The sequence below is a fragment of the Bombina bombina genome, chromosome 7 (assembly GCF_027579735.1).
Source record: "Bombina bombina isolate aBomBom1 chromosome 7, aBomBom1.pri, whole genome shotgun sequence".
Lineage (NCBI taxonomy): Eukaryota > Metazoa > Chordata > Amphibia > Anura > Bombinatoridae > Bombina > Bombina bombina.
The window spans coordinates 138,996,674-139,014,039 of NC_069505.1; the positions used below are offsets into that span (position 1 = coordinate 138,996,674).

General features: G+C 41.0%; 1 protein-coding gene across 1 annotated transcript in view; it reads left to right on the top strand.

Annotated features, from left to right (window-relative positions):
- Positions 1-17,366, top strand: part of AGBL2 (AGBL carboxypeptidase 2) — a 149,069-nt gene that overhangs the window by 25,746 nt on the left and 105,957 nt on the right. The window contains exons 8-11 of the mRNA XM_053720361.1: positions 7,345-7,411; positions 7,702-7,800; positions 8,040-8,126; positions 11,813-11,897. Of these exons, the coding sequence (XP_053576336.1) occupies positions 7,345-7,411; positions 7,702-7,800; positions 8,040-8,126; positions 11,813-11,897 (338 nt within the window). The remainder of the gene's footprint in view (positions 1-7,344; positions 7,412-7,701; positions 7,801-8,039; positions 8,127-11,812; positions 11,898-17,366) is intronic.

Consider the following 17,366-nt stretch of genomic DNA (forward strand, 5'->3'; position numbering starts at 1 on the left):
AGTCAGGACCTTGTAGTTAATTTTATTTGTCCTATTTCATTTTGTAAAGAGCATTTCAAGTTTATTCACATCTGATATAGGATTTAAACAATCCTTTAGTTTGTTGTTTGTTTAATTAGTCCACGTATGAATCAGAAGACTACAGTTGTTACGTAAGCTTCTTGGCTTAAGCAGCCCATTCTACTAGATCAATTTCTACTTCTTTGGCATTTTAATACGAGGCTTCTGTTGTGTATATTGCATATAAGCAACTTGGTCTTCTTTACTCACTTTCATTACGCTTTCTTATTTTGTAAGGTTTTCGTCCTTTTTGAGACATCTTTGGCAGGAAACACCTACAGTCTTTAGTGGCTGGTAAATAGGTGCCTGCCTTAAAGTAATAGTAAATCCTAGCATTGGGTATTAGATTCTGAAAGTAATGGCTTATGGACTCTCACCACTTTATGAAAGAAAACAACATTTATTGTTATCTGACAAATTCATTTATTTCATGGTGGTGAGAGTCCACGAGTCCCGTCCTATTTTTCCAATTGGTGGAAGTTTTAGTAAGCACCTCATTTACCCTGCTTTGTCCTTTCCTAATTCTCTCTGGGATACCAGAGTGGTAAGAGGGATTAAAAGCGTGTGGAATGTTGGGTATCTTTGCCTTCTCATAGTGGCCAGGCGTTGAATTTCAGGAGTAATGTCTTGTGGACTCTCATCCCCATGAAATAAATTAATTTATCAGGTAAGCAAGTTTCTCTTGTTAAGTGTGTTCAGTCCACGGGTCATCCATTACTTATGGGATATATTCTCCTTCCCAACAGGAAGTTGCAAGAGGATCACCCAAGCAGAGCTGCTATATAGCTCCTCCCCTCACATGTCATATCCAGTCATTCTCTTGCAACCCTCAACAAAGAAAGAGGTCGCGAGAGGAGCTGGAGTTTTTACTTAACTATTCTTCAATCAAAAGTTTGTTATTTTAAATGGCACCGGAGTGTGCTGTTTTTCTATATCAGGCAGTATTTGGAAGAAGAAACTGCCTGCGTTTTTTTTCTATGATCTTAGCAGGCGTAACTAAGATCCACTGGCTGTTCTCGACATTCTGAGGAGTGGGGTAACTTCAGAAACTGGGAATAGCATGCGGGGTCCTCGGCAAATGAGGTATGTGCAGTACTTTATTTTCTGGGAATGGAATTGACTAAGAAAATACTGCTGTTACCGTATGATGTAAGTACAGCCTTAAATGCAGTAGTGGTAACTGTTATCAGGCTGATAAATGTATGCGCAGTCGAGTTATATTCTAGGGACTAGAATTTGACTGAGAAAATACTGTTAACACTGAAATAATACTTAAGCCTTCTCTGCAGTGGTAGCGACTGGTAGCAGGCTTAGTGATAGCTTTGCATGACATTGAAAAATGTTGTTTTTTAATAAAACGTTTACTGGCATGTTATTCGTTTTTGTGAGGTACTTTGGTGATAAATCGCTTTGGGCATGATTTTTTTCCACATGGCTAACATATTTTCTGCATGGAAACCGTTATATCAGGACTCCCACTGTTGTGATTGGAGTGGGAGGGCCCTTGTTTTAGCGCCTTGTTGCGCAGTTAAAATTCTTGCACAGTCTTCCTGCTTCTTCCTCCTTGATCCAGGACGTCTCTAGAGAGCTCAGGGGTCTGCAAATTTCATTTGTGAGGGAGGTAATCAGTCACTGCAGATCTGTGACAGTGTGCTGACTGTGTTTAAAAGCGTTAAATCTTAATTGATATCTGTTTTATCGGTTTTGGGTATTGAGGGGTTAATCATCCTTTTGCTAATGGGTGCAATCCTCTGCTAATAATACACTTCTTGTTAAGAATTGTTTAATTATATCTGTATTTTTGAAGCGCTGCAGCGTTTTTTATATTGCTTGTAAACTTATTGAAAGTGATTTCCAAGCTTGTTAGTTTCATTGCTAAGTTTGTTTAAACATGTCTGATTCAGAGGAAACTGTTTGTTCATCATGTTCAAAAGCCAATGTGGAGCCCAATAGAACGATGTGTACCAATTGTATTGATATTGCTTTGAATAAAAGTCAATCTGTACCGATAAAGAAGCTATCACCAGACAACGAGGGGGAAGTTATGCCGCCTAACTCTCCTCACGTGTCAGTACCTGCGTCTCCCACTCGGGAGATGCGTAGGATTGAAACACCTAGTACATCTAGGCCCTTACAAATCACTTTACATGATATGGCTAATGTTATGAAAGAAGTATTATATAATATGCCCGAATTAAGGGGCAAACGCGATAGCTCTGGGTTAAGGACAGAGCGCGCTGATGACACGAGAGCCATGTCTGATACTGCGTCACAATTTGCAGAACATGAGGACGGTGAGCTTCATTCTGTCGGTGACGGTTCTGATCCGGGGAGACCGGATTTAGAAATTTAAAATTTTAAATTTAAGCTTGAGAACCTCCGTGTGTTACTAGGGGAGGTATTAGCGGCTCTGAATGATTGCGACACGGTGGCAATTCCAGAGAAATTGTGTAGGTTGGATAGATACTATGCGGTACCGGTGTGTACTGACGTTTTTCCTATACCAAAAAGACTTACAGAAATTATAAGTAAGGCGTGGGATAGACCCAGTGTGCCTTTTTCCCCTCCCCCGATATTTAGAAAAATGTTCCCTATAGACGCCACCACACGAGACTTATGGCAGACGGTCCCTAAGGTGGAGGGAGCAGTTTCTACGTTAGCCAAGCGTACCACTATCCCGGTGGAGGAAAGCTGTGCTTTCTCAGATCCAATGGATAAAAAATTGGAGGGTTATCTTAAGAAAATGTTTGTTCAACAGGGTTTTATATTGCAGCCTCTTGCATGCATTGCGCCTGTCACGGCTGCAGCGGCATTCTGGTTTGAGTCTCTGGAAGAGGCGATTCGCACAGAGCCGTTGGATGAGGCTTTGAGCAAAGTTAGAACCCTTAAGCAAGCTAATGCGTTTGTTTCAGATGCCGTAGTACATCTAACCAAACTTACGGCTAAAAATTCCGGATTCGCCATACAGGCGCGCAGAGCGCTCTGGCTTAAATCCTGGTCAGCGGATGTAACTTCCAAGTCTAAGCTACTTAACATTCCTTTCAAAGGGCAGACCTTATTCGGGCCCGGCTTGAAGGAAATTATTGCTGACATTACGGGAGGTAAGGGCCACGCCCTTCCTCAGGACAGGGCCAAACCAAAAGCCAAACAGTCTAATTTTCGTGCCTTTCGTAACTTCAAGGCAGGAGCAGCATCGACTTCCTCCGCTCCAAAACAGGAAGGAACTACTGCTCGTTACAGACAGGGTTGGAAAGGCAACCAGTCATGGAACAAGGGCAAGCAGGCCAGAAAGCCTATTCCCGCCCCTAAGACAGCATGAAGTCAGGGCCCCCTATCCGGAGACGGATTTAGTGGGGGGCAGACTTTCTCTCTTTGCCCAGGCTTGGGCAAGAGATGTGCAGGATCCCTGGACGTTAAAGATTATATCTCAGGGATACCTTCTGGATTTCAAAACCTCTCCTCCACAAGGGAGGTTCCATCTTTCGAGGTTGTCGACAAACCTAGTAAAGAGAGAGGCATTTCTACAATGTGTACAAGACCTCTTAATCATGGGAGTGATCCACTCAGTTCCGCGATCGGAACAGGGACAAGGATTTTACTCAAATCTATTTGTGGTTCCCAAAAAAGAGGGAACCTTCAGACCAATCTTGGACTTAAAGATCTTAAACAAATTCCTAAGGGTACCATCGTTCAAGATGGAAACCATTCGAACCATCCTACCCATGATCCAAGAGGGTCAATATATGACCACGGTGGACTTAAAGGATGCTTACCTTCATATACCGATTCACAAAGATCATTATCGGTACCTGAGGTTTGCCTTTCTAGACAGGCATTACCAGTTTGTGGCTCTTCCCTTCGGGTTAGCCACGGCTCCGAGAATTTTTACGAAGGTTCTGGGCTCACTTCTGGCGGTACTAAGACCACGAGGCATAGCGGTGGCTCCGTACCTAGACGACATTCTGATACAAGCGTCAAGTTTTCAGAATGCAAAGTCTCATACAGAGATAGTTCTAGCATTTCTGAGGTCGCATGGGTGGAAAGTGAACGTGGAAAAGACTTCTCTGTTACCACTCACAAGGGTTCCTTTTCTAGGGACTCTTATAGATTCTGTAGAGATGAAGATTTACCTGACGGAGTCCAGGTTATCAAAGATTCTCAATGCTTGCCGTGTCCTTCATTCCGTTCCAAGCTCATCAGTAGCTCAGTGCATGGAGGTAATCGGCTTAATGGTCGCGGCAATGGACATAGTGCCATTTGCGCGCCTGCATCTCAGACCGCTGCAACTATGCATGCTCAGTCAATGGAACGGGGATTACTCAGATCTGTCCCCTTTGCTAAATCTGGACCAGGAGACCAGTGATTCGCTTCTCTGGTGGTTGTCACCGGTTCATCTGTCCAAAGGAATGACCTTTCGCAGGCCAGATTGGACGATTGTAACAACGGATGCCAGCCTTCTAGGCTGGGGAGCAGTCTGGAATTCCCTGAAGGCTCAGGGATCGTGGACTCAGGAGGAGAAACTCCTCCCAATAAACATTCTAGAATTGAGAGCAATATTCAATGCTCTTCTAGCTTTGCCTCAGTTAGCAAAGCTGAGGTTCATCAGATTTCAGTCGGACAAAATCACGACTGTGGCTTACATCAATCATCAAGGGGGAACCAGGAGTTCCCTAGCGATGTTGGAAGTCTCGAAGATAATTCGCTGGGCAGAGTCTCACTCTTGCCACCTGTCAGCGATTCACATCCCAGGCGTAGAGAACTGGGAGGCGGATTTCCTAAGTCGCCAGACTTTTCATCCGGGAGAGTGGGAACTTCACCCGGAGGTATTTGCTCAACTGATTCGTCGTTGGGGCGAACCAGATCTGGATCTCATGGCATCTCGCCAGAACGCGAAGCTTCCTTGTTACGGATCCAGGTCCAGGGACCCGGTAGCGGTGCTGGTAGATGCATTAGCAGCCCCTTGGGTTTTCAACATAGCTTATGTGTTTCCACCATTTCCGTTGCTACCTCGGCTGATTGCCAGGATCAAACAGGAGAGGGCATCGGTAATTCTGATAGCGCCTGCGTGGCCACGCAGGACCTGGTATGCAGACCTAGTGGACATGTCGTCCTGTCCACCATGGTCTCTTCCTCTGAGGCAGGACCTTCTAATTCAGGGTCCTTTCAACCATCCAAACCTAATTTCTCTGAGGCTGACTGCCTGGAAATTGAACGCTTGATTCTATCAAAGCGTGGGTTTTCGGATTCGGTTATTGATACATTAATACAGGCTCGGAAACCTGTGACAAGAAAAATTTACCATAAGATATGGCGTAAATATTTATATTGGTGCGAATCCAAGAGTTACTCATGGAGTAAGGTTAGGATTCCTAGGATATTAGCTTTTCTACAAGAGGGTTTAGAAAAGGGTTTATCCGCTAGTTCGCTAAAGGGACAGATTTCAGCTCTGTCTATTCTTTTACACAAACGTCTGGCAGAGAATCCAGACGTCCAGGCCTTTTGTCAGGCTTTGGCTAGAATTAAACCTGTGTTTAAAGCTGTTGCTCCTCCGTGGAGCTTAAACTTGGTTCTTAAAGTTCTTCAGGGTGTTCCGTTTGAACCCCTTCATTCCATTGATATTAAGCTTTTATCTTGGAAAGTTTTGTTTTTGATGGCTATTTCCTCGGCTCGAAGAGTCTCTGAGTTATCTGCCTTACATTGTGATTCTCCTTATCTGATCTTTCATTCAGACAAGGTAGTTCTGCGTACTAAACCTGGGTTTTTACCTAAGGTTGTTTCTAACAGGAATATCAATCAAGAGATTGTTGTTCCATCATTATGTCCTAATCCTTCTTCAAAGAAGGAACGTAATTTGCATAATCTAGACGTGGTCCGTGCTCTGAAGTTCTACTTACAGGCAACTAAAGATTTTAGACAAACTTCTTCTCTGTTTGTCGTTTACTCTGGACAGAGGAGAGGTCAAAAGGCTTCGGCTACCTCTCTCTCTTTTTGGCTTCGTAGCATAATACGTTTAGCCTATGAGACTGCTGGACAGCAGCCTCCTGAAAGAATTACAGCTCATTCCACCAGAGCTGTGGCTTCCACCTGGGCCTTTAAGAATGAGGCCTCTGTTGAACAGATTTGCAAGGCTGCAACTTGGTCTTCACTTCATACTTTTTCCAAATTTTACAAATTTGACACTTTCGCTTCTTCGGAGGCTGGTTTTGGGAGAAAGGTTCTACAGGCAGTGGTTCCTTCTGTTTAATGTTCCTGCCTTGTCCCTCCCATCATCCGTGTACTTAGCTTTGGTATTGGTATCCCATAAGTAATGGATGACCCGTGGACTGAACACACTTAACAAGAGAAAACATAATTTATGCTTACCTGATAAATTTATTTCTCTTGTAGTGTGTTCAGTCCACGGCCCGCCCTGTCTTTTTAAGGCAGGTTCTAAATTTTAAAATTATAACTCCAGTCACCACTGCACCCTATAGTTTCTCCTTTCTCGTCTTGTTTCGGTCGAATGACTGGATATGACATGTGAGGGGAGGAGCTATATAGCAGCTCTGCTTGGGTGATCCTCTTGCAACTTCCTGTTGGGAAGGAGAATATATCCCATAAGTAATGGATGACCCGTGGACTGAACACACTACAAGAGAAATAAATTTATCAGGTAAGCATAAATTATGTTTTTTGTTTGTGATTCAGACAGAGCATACAATTTTAAAAAGTTTCCTATTTACCTTCTATTATCAAATTTGCTTTGGTCCCTTTTTATTCTTTGTTTAAGAGATACCTAGGTAGGTGTCTGGAGCACTACATGGCAGGATTTAATTCTGCCCTCTAGTGCTCTTGCAAATGTATAACATTCTTGCAAAACTGCTGCCATTTAGTGTCCCAGACACATGCATGCTTACATTCCTGCTTTTTCAATAAAAGATACCAAGAGAACAAATTATGATAATAGAAGTAAATTAGAAAGTTGTTTTAATATTGCATGCTGTATCTGAATCATGAAAGACAAATGTTGGGTTTCATGTCCCTTTTTAAGCATTGTGCAAAAATACAGTGGAATATTGGATCTGGCTGTTTTTAAATAAAGTTTTCAATACTTGCGTTTCATACTCCCCATGCAAAATATACATTATTTTTTTTAAAACGTGTGATTTATATGTGATAAAAATATAGACGTTTATTGTGTCACTGACACTTTGGTTCTGGCTTTGTGAGAATATTAATTTTGAGGTTATTATTTTTGTGTAGTAATCTCTATTTACTAATAATACTTTTATGTCCATTTCACAGTACTAGTGGATCAAATAGCTCAGAATCAGATGGACTCCCAGCACATTTATTAAACATTGCAGAAAAGGTGAGACGAACCAAATAATAATCATCGTTATCAGTAAAATCTACAATTTGGTAAGCTCTGATATACGCTGATAATTTTCCATAATCAACCAGAAATGACTAAAGTTCTAAACTGATTATTGGTACATAAGTGAATCTCGCTACCAGTGTATGTTTTTATTCCCTTTCTGTTTAGCAGTCACCATTTTAAAGGACGATTACATTTCATACAGAGTATTACATAACAGTTAGTTATAAGCAGGAATAAAACAGAAATTTTCTAGTCTTTGACTTTTTACCCATATCTTTTAGTTTTATCCAAAGAAGAAGCGCTTAAGGTCACGGAAAGAGAGGAACCGTTTGCATCAGAAAAGCAGCTTTAAGAATAAAACAAAGCCACATAATCTAGTGGTAAGATAATGAGTGAATATAGAGCTATACTTAACCTAACCATGTGTCTCTACTAAATATAGTACAAGTAGTAAATAATATGGCTGACATTTGGGATGTAAATATATCATTTTTTATGTCCACAGACAAACTCTGTATATTCAAGTAAATTGTGGGCTGAGATATTTCTGTTTGCTGTGAAGGATCTTGAACCTGTTTCTAAGTTGCTGAAGGCAAATCTAATTTTCTTCCTTTAATAGAACATTTCTGAAACTTCTAGCCACAATTTAAAATCCACAACATCTAAAGAGTTTGAGAAAAGAGAGAAAGAAAAGAGAAATGTGAAGGTGAGAGATCTGTATTTTATTGAAAGGTATCACTAATTCAGCAGCATATACACATATGCTGTGTATGCCACATAAACCCTCATTTAAACCTTACACCTGTTCATAAAGTCAGCTGTAGTATTTATCTTGTCAGCTGTGACTATTTGTACAAGTCTCTCCCAACTCTAAACAGGTGCAGTGTTTGAATGCTGCATTGCGTTGCAAACAATTATTCTATTAAAATTTTAAATGCATTTATGGACATTTCAATTTTGAATGTTATGTCCCTTTAACTTTTGGGTTTTCCAATCCTATGAACTGGAAGTGCACATTGCAGCCTAACCATGGTACATATCTGTCCTTAACTGGCCTCAGCAGAGGTGATAAGATATTTCAACACAATGCAAGTTTTGTTAACAAAATGACAGTAGTAAGCATGTTTCACATCTGGTGGGATTACACATATATCAAACCCGTTTGGAAGGAGGTAGAGATTCTGAAAAAATATTTCTTTCTAATGGTAGTGAGAGTCCACGGTCCTTACTCTTAGGAATTACATCACCTGGCCACCAGGAGGAGGCAAAGACACCCTACACCAGAGCTTAAATATCCATCCTACTTCCGCTTCCCTTTCCAGTAGTTCTTTACCTTGTCTAGAAGACGGCAAGGATAGAGGTGCTCTTCAACAGTTTGTGTTTCCCCCCCCCCTCAATGGACAGTTCCTTGAAGAGAGGGTTAGGAGAGGATGGTGGGGGCTTTGTACTTTATGAAGTTTTGCCCAAAGCAGGTCTAGAGTGTCGCTGGGAAGTTCCTTTGCCTCCCCCTGGTTTGACCAAACAGATGTACTGCACCTTGTAAGTCCTACACTGTCAGTTTCAGGACAGGACTTACAGAAATAATCTGATGTCTCTTACAGGTGGGATCCGGTGAGATTTCATGGACTGACCGAGGTACTTGGTAAGTAATACTCTAAGTCTAATATACTGAAGGTTTTTACTGGGCAGTTTGTGCACAGTGTGCAACAACTGGGTATATCCTCCATTTATTTCAGAGTATGTTTGAATGGAGATCAGAAATTGTGGGATGTGCTTATACCCTTCAGGTCTAGTAATAATTATTCTGATTTCTGTGAGATTATTGGCCCAATTGTCTTGGTATGTGGCTCTTTGTTGGGCCGTTTTCAGTTCCTCAGTACTCCGGTTAGACTTGTTTCTTGCTCAGGGGCACTGGGGAAGCGATTCTCCTGCTTGTAGTGTGGGTATTTAGCGCGCTGGGATTTTTTGTGGCGGGGAAGGAGTTAAAGTTCTTTCCCACCCTGGAGAAGTCTTGAACACGTTCCCCGCACATATTTGGGGCGTCAGAGGGTTATATACTATTCCTTTCTCATCAGGGAACAAGAGGGGCCTGCTGTTACTGTCACAACTTTTTCTGAGGGGGAACCTTCAGATATAGTTATCCCCTCTGATAAATCTTTATTGTGTAAGATGGTCGCGGTGTGTCCTCATGCACTACTTTGCAATGCATGCCTTGCCTCTGTTTTACAGACTCCTTCTCAGGGCTCCAGTTCTACCACTATTGTGAGTCATCCTCCAGTTTATATGACTCATGGCGGGGTGGCGGAGTTTGATCCAGTATTTAAATCTCATCTGCAATCTGTCACGGAAGCAATTTCATCTCTGCCAATGCCATCTAAGCATAAACACAAACTTAAGTGTCCGGACATAGACTTCATGGCATCTCGGCTGAATTACAAGCTTCAGATATATGGTTTGAGATCGAGAGATACTCAGGCGGAGCTGATAGATGACTTAGTTAATCCTTGGCAATATCACCTAGTTTATCTGTTTCCACTGATCGTTCTCCTACCCAGGGTGGTAGCAAGTCTCAAGCAAGAGCACATTTCTGCAATTCTGATAGCCCCGGCTTCTCCGCTGCACAACATGGTATGCAAGACTTAACTCAGATGTCCAGTGATGCTCCATGGCAGTTTCCTCAGAGGTTCGGATTTTCTAACACAAGGTCTGTTCTTTCATCAAAATCTTCATTTGCTCAATTTAACTGCGTGGTAATTGAATGGTTAATTCTTTCACAGAGAGGTTTTTCATACTCTTTTATCAATATGCTGATTCAGGCGCACAAACCTGTCACTAGACAGATTTACTACAAGGTATGGAAGGTTTATCTGTCTTTGTGTTCGGATCGTGGTTATTCCTGACACTCTGTTAGAATTCCAAGGATTTTACATTTCCTCCAAGAGGGTTTAGACAAAGTTCTATCAAGGGTCAGATTTCGGCTCTTTCTGCTCTTTTACATAGAAAGCCAGATGTCCAATCTTTTTTGTTCAGGCTCTTGAACGTATTCGGCCTGTAATTAAGCCTATCGCCCCCCCTGGAGCCTTAATCTGGTTATACGAGTTTTGCAGCATCCTTCATTTGCATTCATTGGATATCAAGATGTTGTCCTGGAAAGTATTATTTTTACTGACTATTTCTTTAGCTCGTAGAGTCCCCTAGTTGTCATCTCTTTTTTGTGATCCTCCTTATCTGGTGTTTTATCAGGATAAGGCAGTTCTCCGAACTAGAAACGTGTTTCTACCTAAAGTAGTTTTAGTCTGATAACATTCATCAGGAAATGGTTGTGCCTTCCTTGTATCTTAATCCTAGTTCACCCAAGGAGAGACTCTTACACAATCTGGATGTGGTTAGGGCCTTGAAGTTTTATCTTTAGGTAACTAAGGACTTTCGTCAATTTTATAGTTTGCGTATCATATATTCTGGAAAATGTAAGGGCCACAAAGTTACTGCTTTTTCTTTGGCTTTATGGTTGAGAAGTGTGATTCATTCTGCCTATCAGGAGGCGAGTCAACAACCACCTGCAAAGATTAATGCTCATTCCACTCATTCTGTTTCTACTTCTTGGGCCTTTAAGAATAAGGCTTCTGTGGAACAGATTTGCAAGGCTGTGACTTGGTCTTTGTTACATACCTTTTTACAAAGTTTTATCATTTTAATGTTTATTCCTCAGAGGAGGCGGCTTTTGGTCAGAAGGTTCCTCAGGCAGTGGTTTCTAGCAAATAAAGTCAGGCAATTTTTTTTTTCTTCCCACTCTATTTTTTTGTATGGACTCCAGAGTTTTCTTATTGGTTTCCAATAGTAAGGATTGTGGACTCTCACTACCATTAGAAAGAAAACTTAATTTATTCTTACCTGATACATTTCTTTCTTTCTTGGTAGTGAGAGCCCATGAGCCCGTCGGGTAGCTAAAGTTTTGTTGTGGTGGTAGTCCTGTTTTGTTGTCTCTCTACATGATCAGAGTCCACACATGTAAAAGCCAGGGAGGGGACACTTGATGATCCGATGATTATACTTTTCTATTAAAGCATATACTTCTGATTCCACATGTGTTCATTTATAGTATTAAACAACAGTAACACACTCTTCCTTACCTACTAAACCTAGTAATATGATGACTATCCCCAGCTATTATTATACATTTATAAAAAATATACTCATGATGTATCAATTCATATATCAATTAATGTGGCTTTATTTATTCTATATTAGAATTATTTTTGAAAACAGCTGTTCAGTTCCAGTTCACTACATTTACCATTTGTAGCTTTTGAGTTTTTATTGGAAGCAGTGCAAATAGAGAGAGGCTTTTCTGTTATTATAAAATGTTCTAAAAATAAAATGTTTATTCCCTAGATAAAGTCAGAGGAGGGTCATTTGTCCCAGACAGAGCCCAATAAAGAGATGCAGACTAGTGCAGCAAAAACAGCAGATAATGCAGGTAAGTAAATGCTCCCTATATTTTGTCAAAGCCCAAGGAAAACATTACTAAACAACTTTATATAATATATTACAAATATGACTTAGCTTCGTATGACATAGTTAAAGGGACAGTCAACACCAGAATTTTTGTTTTTTAAAAAGATAGATAATCCCTTTATTACCCATTCCCCAGTTTTCCATAACCAACACAGTTATATTAATACACTTTTTACTGCTGTGACTATCTTGTATCTCAGCATCTCCTGACCGCCCCTAATCACATGACTTTTAGTTATTATCTATTGACTTGCATTTTATCCAATTAGTGCAGTGTCTGCCACAACCCACGGGCGTGATCACAATGCTATCTATATGGTTTACCTGAACTACTCTCTCCTGTTGTGAAAAGCAAATACAAAAGCATGTGATTAGAGGCGGACTTCAAGGGCTTAGAAATTATCATATGAACCTTCCTAGGTTTCCTCTCAACTAGAATACCAAGAGAACTAAGCAAAATTGTTGATAAAAGTTAATTGGAAAGTTGTTTAAAATTACATGCCCTATTTGAAAAATAAAAGTTTTTTTTGGCCTTGACTACTCATCTTCATTTCATAAAAGTCATAAAATTATTGTATAGAGAATAAGCAAATCTAGGTAAGTATCCTGCTTATTCAGATGTACTCTGTATACATTGTTACTAATGTACCGGGGAACTCTGGGTAAGATATGCAAATTAGATATATAATAGCTCATGCTATAATAGCTCATGTTTTTTTGCTTCCAGCACTGTGTTCAACCACATGAGGTAGGTACAGCAAAAAAAAAACAACTTCTGGACAGCTGTATGAAAGTGGTTAGTTTTTTGCTTCACCTACCCAATGTGGTTGAACACAGTACTGGAAGCAAAAAGCATTAGATATTGTATATCTAATTTGCATATATTACCCAGAGTTCTCTGGTACATTGCTAACAATCAATACAGAGTACTTCTGGAGAAAAGTAAGAGGGGATACTTGCCTAGATTTGCTAATTTTCTATACAATAATTCTATGACTATGATTATGACATTATTACAAATAGGATATTGCAAATCTTTAATATTTTGTTGGAAGAAAAAGTTATATGAAGTCTGATAAACCTAATTGTTTTTCCCTATTTTCCACAATGCTCTACTATTTTACTTTTACAATGTTATTTAGAAATAAACTGATTTCCTCATATTGTGTACTGATATCACTGTACAACACATGGGGAAGGGGGAGGGCTATAGCTGTAGGCTGGACGGTAAGATAAACTTAACGAGACAGAAAACATCTTGAGATTTTTCGATAAAATATTTAGTTATGCATAATGAAACAACTCTGCAAAATATTTTCATTATCTATTTTGACCCCTTTTCATGAAAATTATCTCTGAAAATGGAACACTTAATTTTCAGAACTTGAAATGCACCCAGCTGACTTATCAAGGCTCACTCTGCTTCAAATCTGTTCCTAAATGGCTTTATAAGATAACAAGTGCAAAAAACTACATTTTATACTAACTTTATGACAGTGACAAGATTTGTTGTCTATAAACTAAATCCCTGATTGGTTCCTCCACACAAGGCAAATGATGGATGGAGTTGTTCTATTGAAAAATAATTGCAGTAAAAAAGGATATAGATTTGTTCTAAAAATCTTATGACTTAGCTGATATATTATTTCTTCTGTTATGTGTGATCAGTCCACGGGTCATCATTACTTCTGGGATATAACTCCTCCCCAACAGGAAATGCAAGAGGATTCACCCAGCAGAGCTGCATATAGCTCCTCCCCTCTACGTCAGTCCCAGTCATTCTCTTGCACCCAACGACTAGATAGGATGTGTGAGAGGACTATGGTGATTATACTTAGTTTTTATGACTTCAATCAAAAGTTTGTTATTTTACAATAGCACCGGAGCGTGTTATTACTTCTCTGGCAGAGTTTGAGGAAGAATCTACCAGAGTTTTTTACTATGATTTTAACCGGAGTAGTTAAGATCATATTGCTGTTCTCGGCCATCTGAGGGAGGTAAAAGCTTCAGATCAGGGGACAGCGGGCAGATGAATCTGCATTGAGGTATGTAGCAGTTTTTATTTTCTGAATGGAATTGATGAGAAAATCCTGCCATACCGTTATAATGACATGTATGTATACACTTCAGTATTCTGGGGATGGTATTTCACCGGAACTACTCTGTTAAAAGTCACTAATCTTTTTAATAAGTATTTATCATGTTAAACGTTTTTGCTGGAATGTAGAATCGTTTACATTTCTGAGGTACTGAGTGAATAAATATTTGGGCATTATTTTCCACTTGGCAGTTGTTTGGTTTTAATTATGACAGTTTCGTTTCTCTTCACTGCTGTGTGTGAGGGGGAGGGGCCGTTTTTGGCGCTCTTTGCTACGCATCAAAAAATTCCAGTCAGTTACTCTTATATTTCCTGCATGATCCGGTTCATCTCTGACAGATCTCAGGGGTCTTCAAACTTCTTTAGAGGGAGGTAGATTCTCTCAGCAGAGCTGTGAGAATTTTATATTGACTGTGAATAAAAACGTTGCTCTGTAATTTTTATGTCAAATTTAATTATTGTTATTTTTCTAATGGGAACAAACCTTTGCTAAAAGTTGTGTTGTTTAAAGTTTGATGCTATAACTATTTTTCAGTTCATTATTTCAACTGTCATTTAATCGTTTAGTACCTCTTTGAGGCACAGTACGTTTTTGCTAAAAAAGATTATAACCAAGTTGCAAGTTTATTGCTAGTGTGTTAAACATGTCTGACTCAGAGGAAGATATCTGTGTCATTTGTTCCAATGCCAAGGTGGAGCCCAATAGAAATTTATGTACTAACTGTATTGATGCTACTTTAAATAAAAGTCAATCTGTACAATTTGAACAAATTTCACCAAACAGCGAGGGGAGAGTTATGCCGACTAACTCGCCTCACGCGGCAGTACCTGCATCTCCCGCCCGGGAGGTGCGTGATATTATGGCGCCTAGTACATCTGGGCGGCCATTACAGATAACATTACAAGATATGGCTACTGTTATGACTGAAGTTTTGTCTAAATTACCAGAACTAAGAGGCAAGCGTGATCACTCTGGGGTGAGAACAGAGTGCGCTGACAATACTAGGGCCATGTCTGATACTGCGTCACAGCTTGCAGAGCATGAGGACGGAGAGCTTCATTCTGTAGGTGACGGTTCTGATCCAAACAGATTGGATTCAGATATTTCAAATTTTAAATTTAAATTGGAGAACCTCCGTGTATTACTAGGGGAGGTCTTAGCAGCTCTCAATGATTGTAACACCGTTGCAATACCAGAGAAACTGTGTAGGTTGGATAAATACTTTGCGGTACCGGCGAGTACTGACGTTTTTCCTATACCTAAGAGACTAACTGAAATTGTTACTAAGGAGTGGGATAGACCCGGTGTGCCGTTCTCACCCCCTCCAATATTTAGAAAGATGTTTCCAATAGACACCACCACTCGGGACTTATGGCAAACGGTCCCTAAGGTGGAGGGAGCAGTTTCTACTTTAGCTAAGCGTACCACTATCCCGGTGGAGGATAGCTGTGCTTTTTCAGATCCAATGGATAAAAAATTAGAGGGTTACCTTAAGAAAATGTTTGTTCAACAAGGTTTTATATTGCAACCCCTTGCATGTATCGCGCCGATTACGGCTGCGGCAGCATTTTGGATTGAGTCTCTGGAAGAGAACCTTAGTTCATCTACGCTAGACGACATTACGGACAGGCTTAGAGTCCTTAAACTAGCTAATTCATTCATTTCGGAGGCCGTAGTACATTTAACCAAACTTACGGCTAAGAACTCAGGATTCGCCATACAGGCACGTAGGGCGCTGTGGCTAAAATCCTGGTCAGCTGATGTTACTTCTAAGTCCAAATTACTTAATATACCTTTCAAGGGGCAGTCTTTATTTGGGCCCAGGTTTGAAAGAAATTATCGCTGACATTACAGGAGGTAAGGGCCACGCCCTACCTCAAGACAAAGCCAAAGCTAAGGCTAGACAGTCTAATTTTCGTCCCTTTCGGAATTTCAAAACAGGAGCAGCATCAACCTCCACTGCACCAAAACAGGAGGGAGCTGTTGCTCGTTACAGGCAAGGCTGGAAGCCTAACCAGTCCTGGAACAAGAGCAAGCAGGCCTGGAAACCTGCTGCTGCCCCAAAGACAGCATGAACCGAGAGCCCCCGATCCGGGACCGGATCTAGTGGGGGGCAGACTTTCTCTCTTCGCCCAGGCCTGGGCAAGAGATGTTCAGGATCCCTGGGCGCTAGAGATCATATCTCAGGGATACCTTCTAGACTTCAAATTATCTCCCCCAAGAGGGAGATTTCATCTGTCAAGGTTGTCAACAAACCAGATAAAGAAAGAAGCGTTTCTACGCTGTGTACAAGATCTGTTATTAATGGGAGTGATCCATCCGGTTCCGCGGTCGGAACAAGGACAAGGGTTCTACTCAAACCTGTTTGTGGTTCCCAAAAAAGAGGGAACTTTCAGGCCAATCTTAGATTTAAAGATTCTAAACAAATTCCTAAGAGTTCCATCGTTCAAAATGGAAACTATTCGGACAATCTTACCCATGATCCAAAAGGGTCAGTACATGACCACAGTGGATTTAAAAGATGCTTACCTTCACATACCGATTCACAAAGATCATCACCGGTATCTAAGGTTTGCCTTCTTAGACAGGCACTACCAGTTTGTAGCTCTTCCATTCGGATTGGCTACGGCTCCAAGAATCTTCACAAAGGTTCTGGGTGCCCTTCTGGCGGTACTAAGACCGCGAGGGATTTCGGTAGCTCCGTACCTAGACGACATTCTAATACAAGCTTCAAGCTTTCAAACTGCCAAGTCTCATACAGAGTTAGTTCTGGCATTTCTAAGGTCGCATGATGGAAAGTGAACGAAAAGAAGAGTTCTCTTTTTCCTCTCACAAGAGTTCCATTCTTGGGGACTCTTATAGATTCTGTAGAAATGAAGATTTACCTGACAGAAGACAGGTTAACAAAGCTTCAAAATGCATGCCGTGTCCTTCATTCCATTCAACACCCGTCAGTAGCTCAATGCATGGAGGTGATCGGCTTAATGGTAGCGGCAATGGACATAGTACCTTTTGCACGCCTACACCTCAGACCGCTGCAATTGTGCATGCTAAGTCAGTGGAATGGGGATTACTCAGATTTGTCCCCTACTCTGAATCTGAATCAAGAGACCAGAAATTCTCTTCTATGGTGGCTTTATCGGCCACACCTGTCCAGGGGGATGCCATTCAGCAGGCCAGACTGGACAATTGTAACAACAGACGCCAGCCTACTAGGTTGGGGCGCTGTCTGGAATTCTCTGAAGGCTCAGGGACTATGGAATCAGGAGGAGAGTCTCCTTCCAATAAACATCCTGGAATTGAGAGCAGTTCTCAATGCCCTTCTGGCTTGG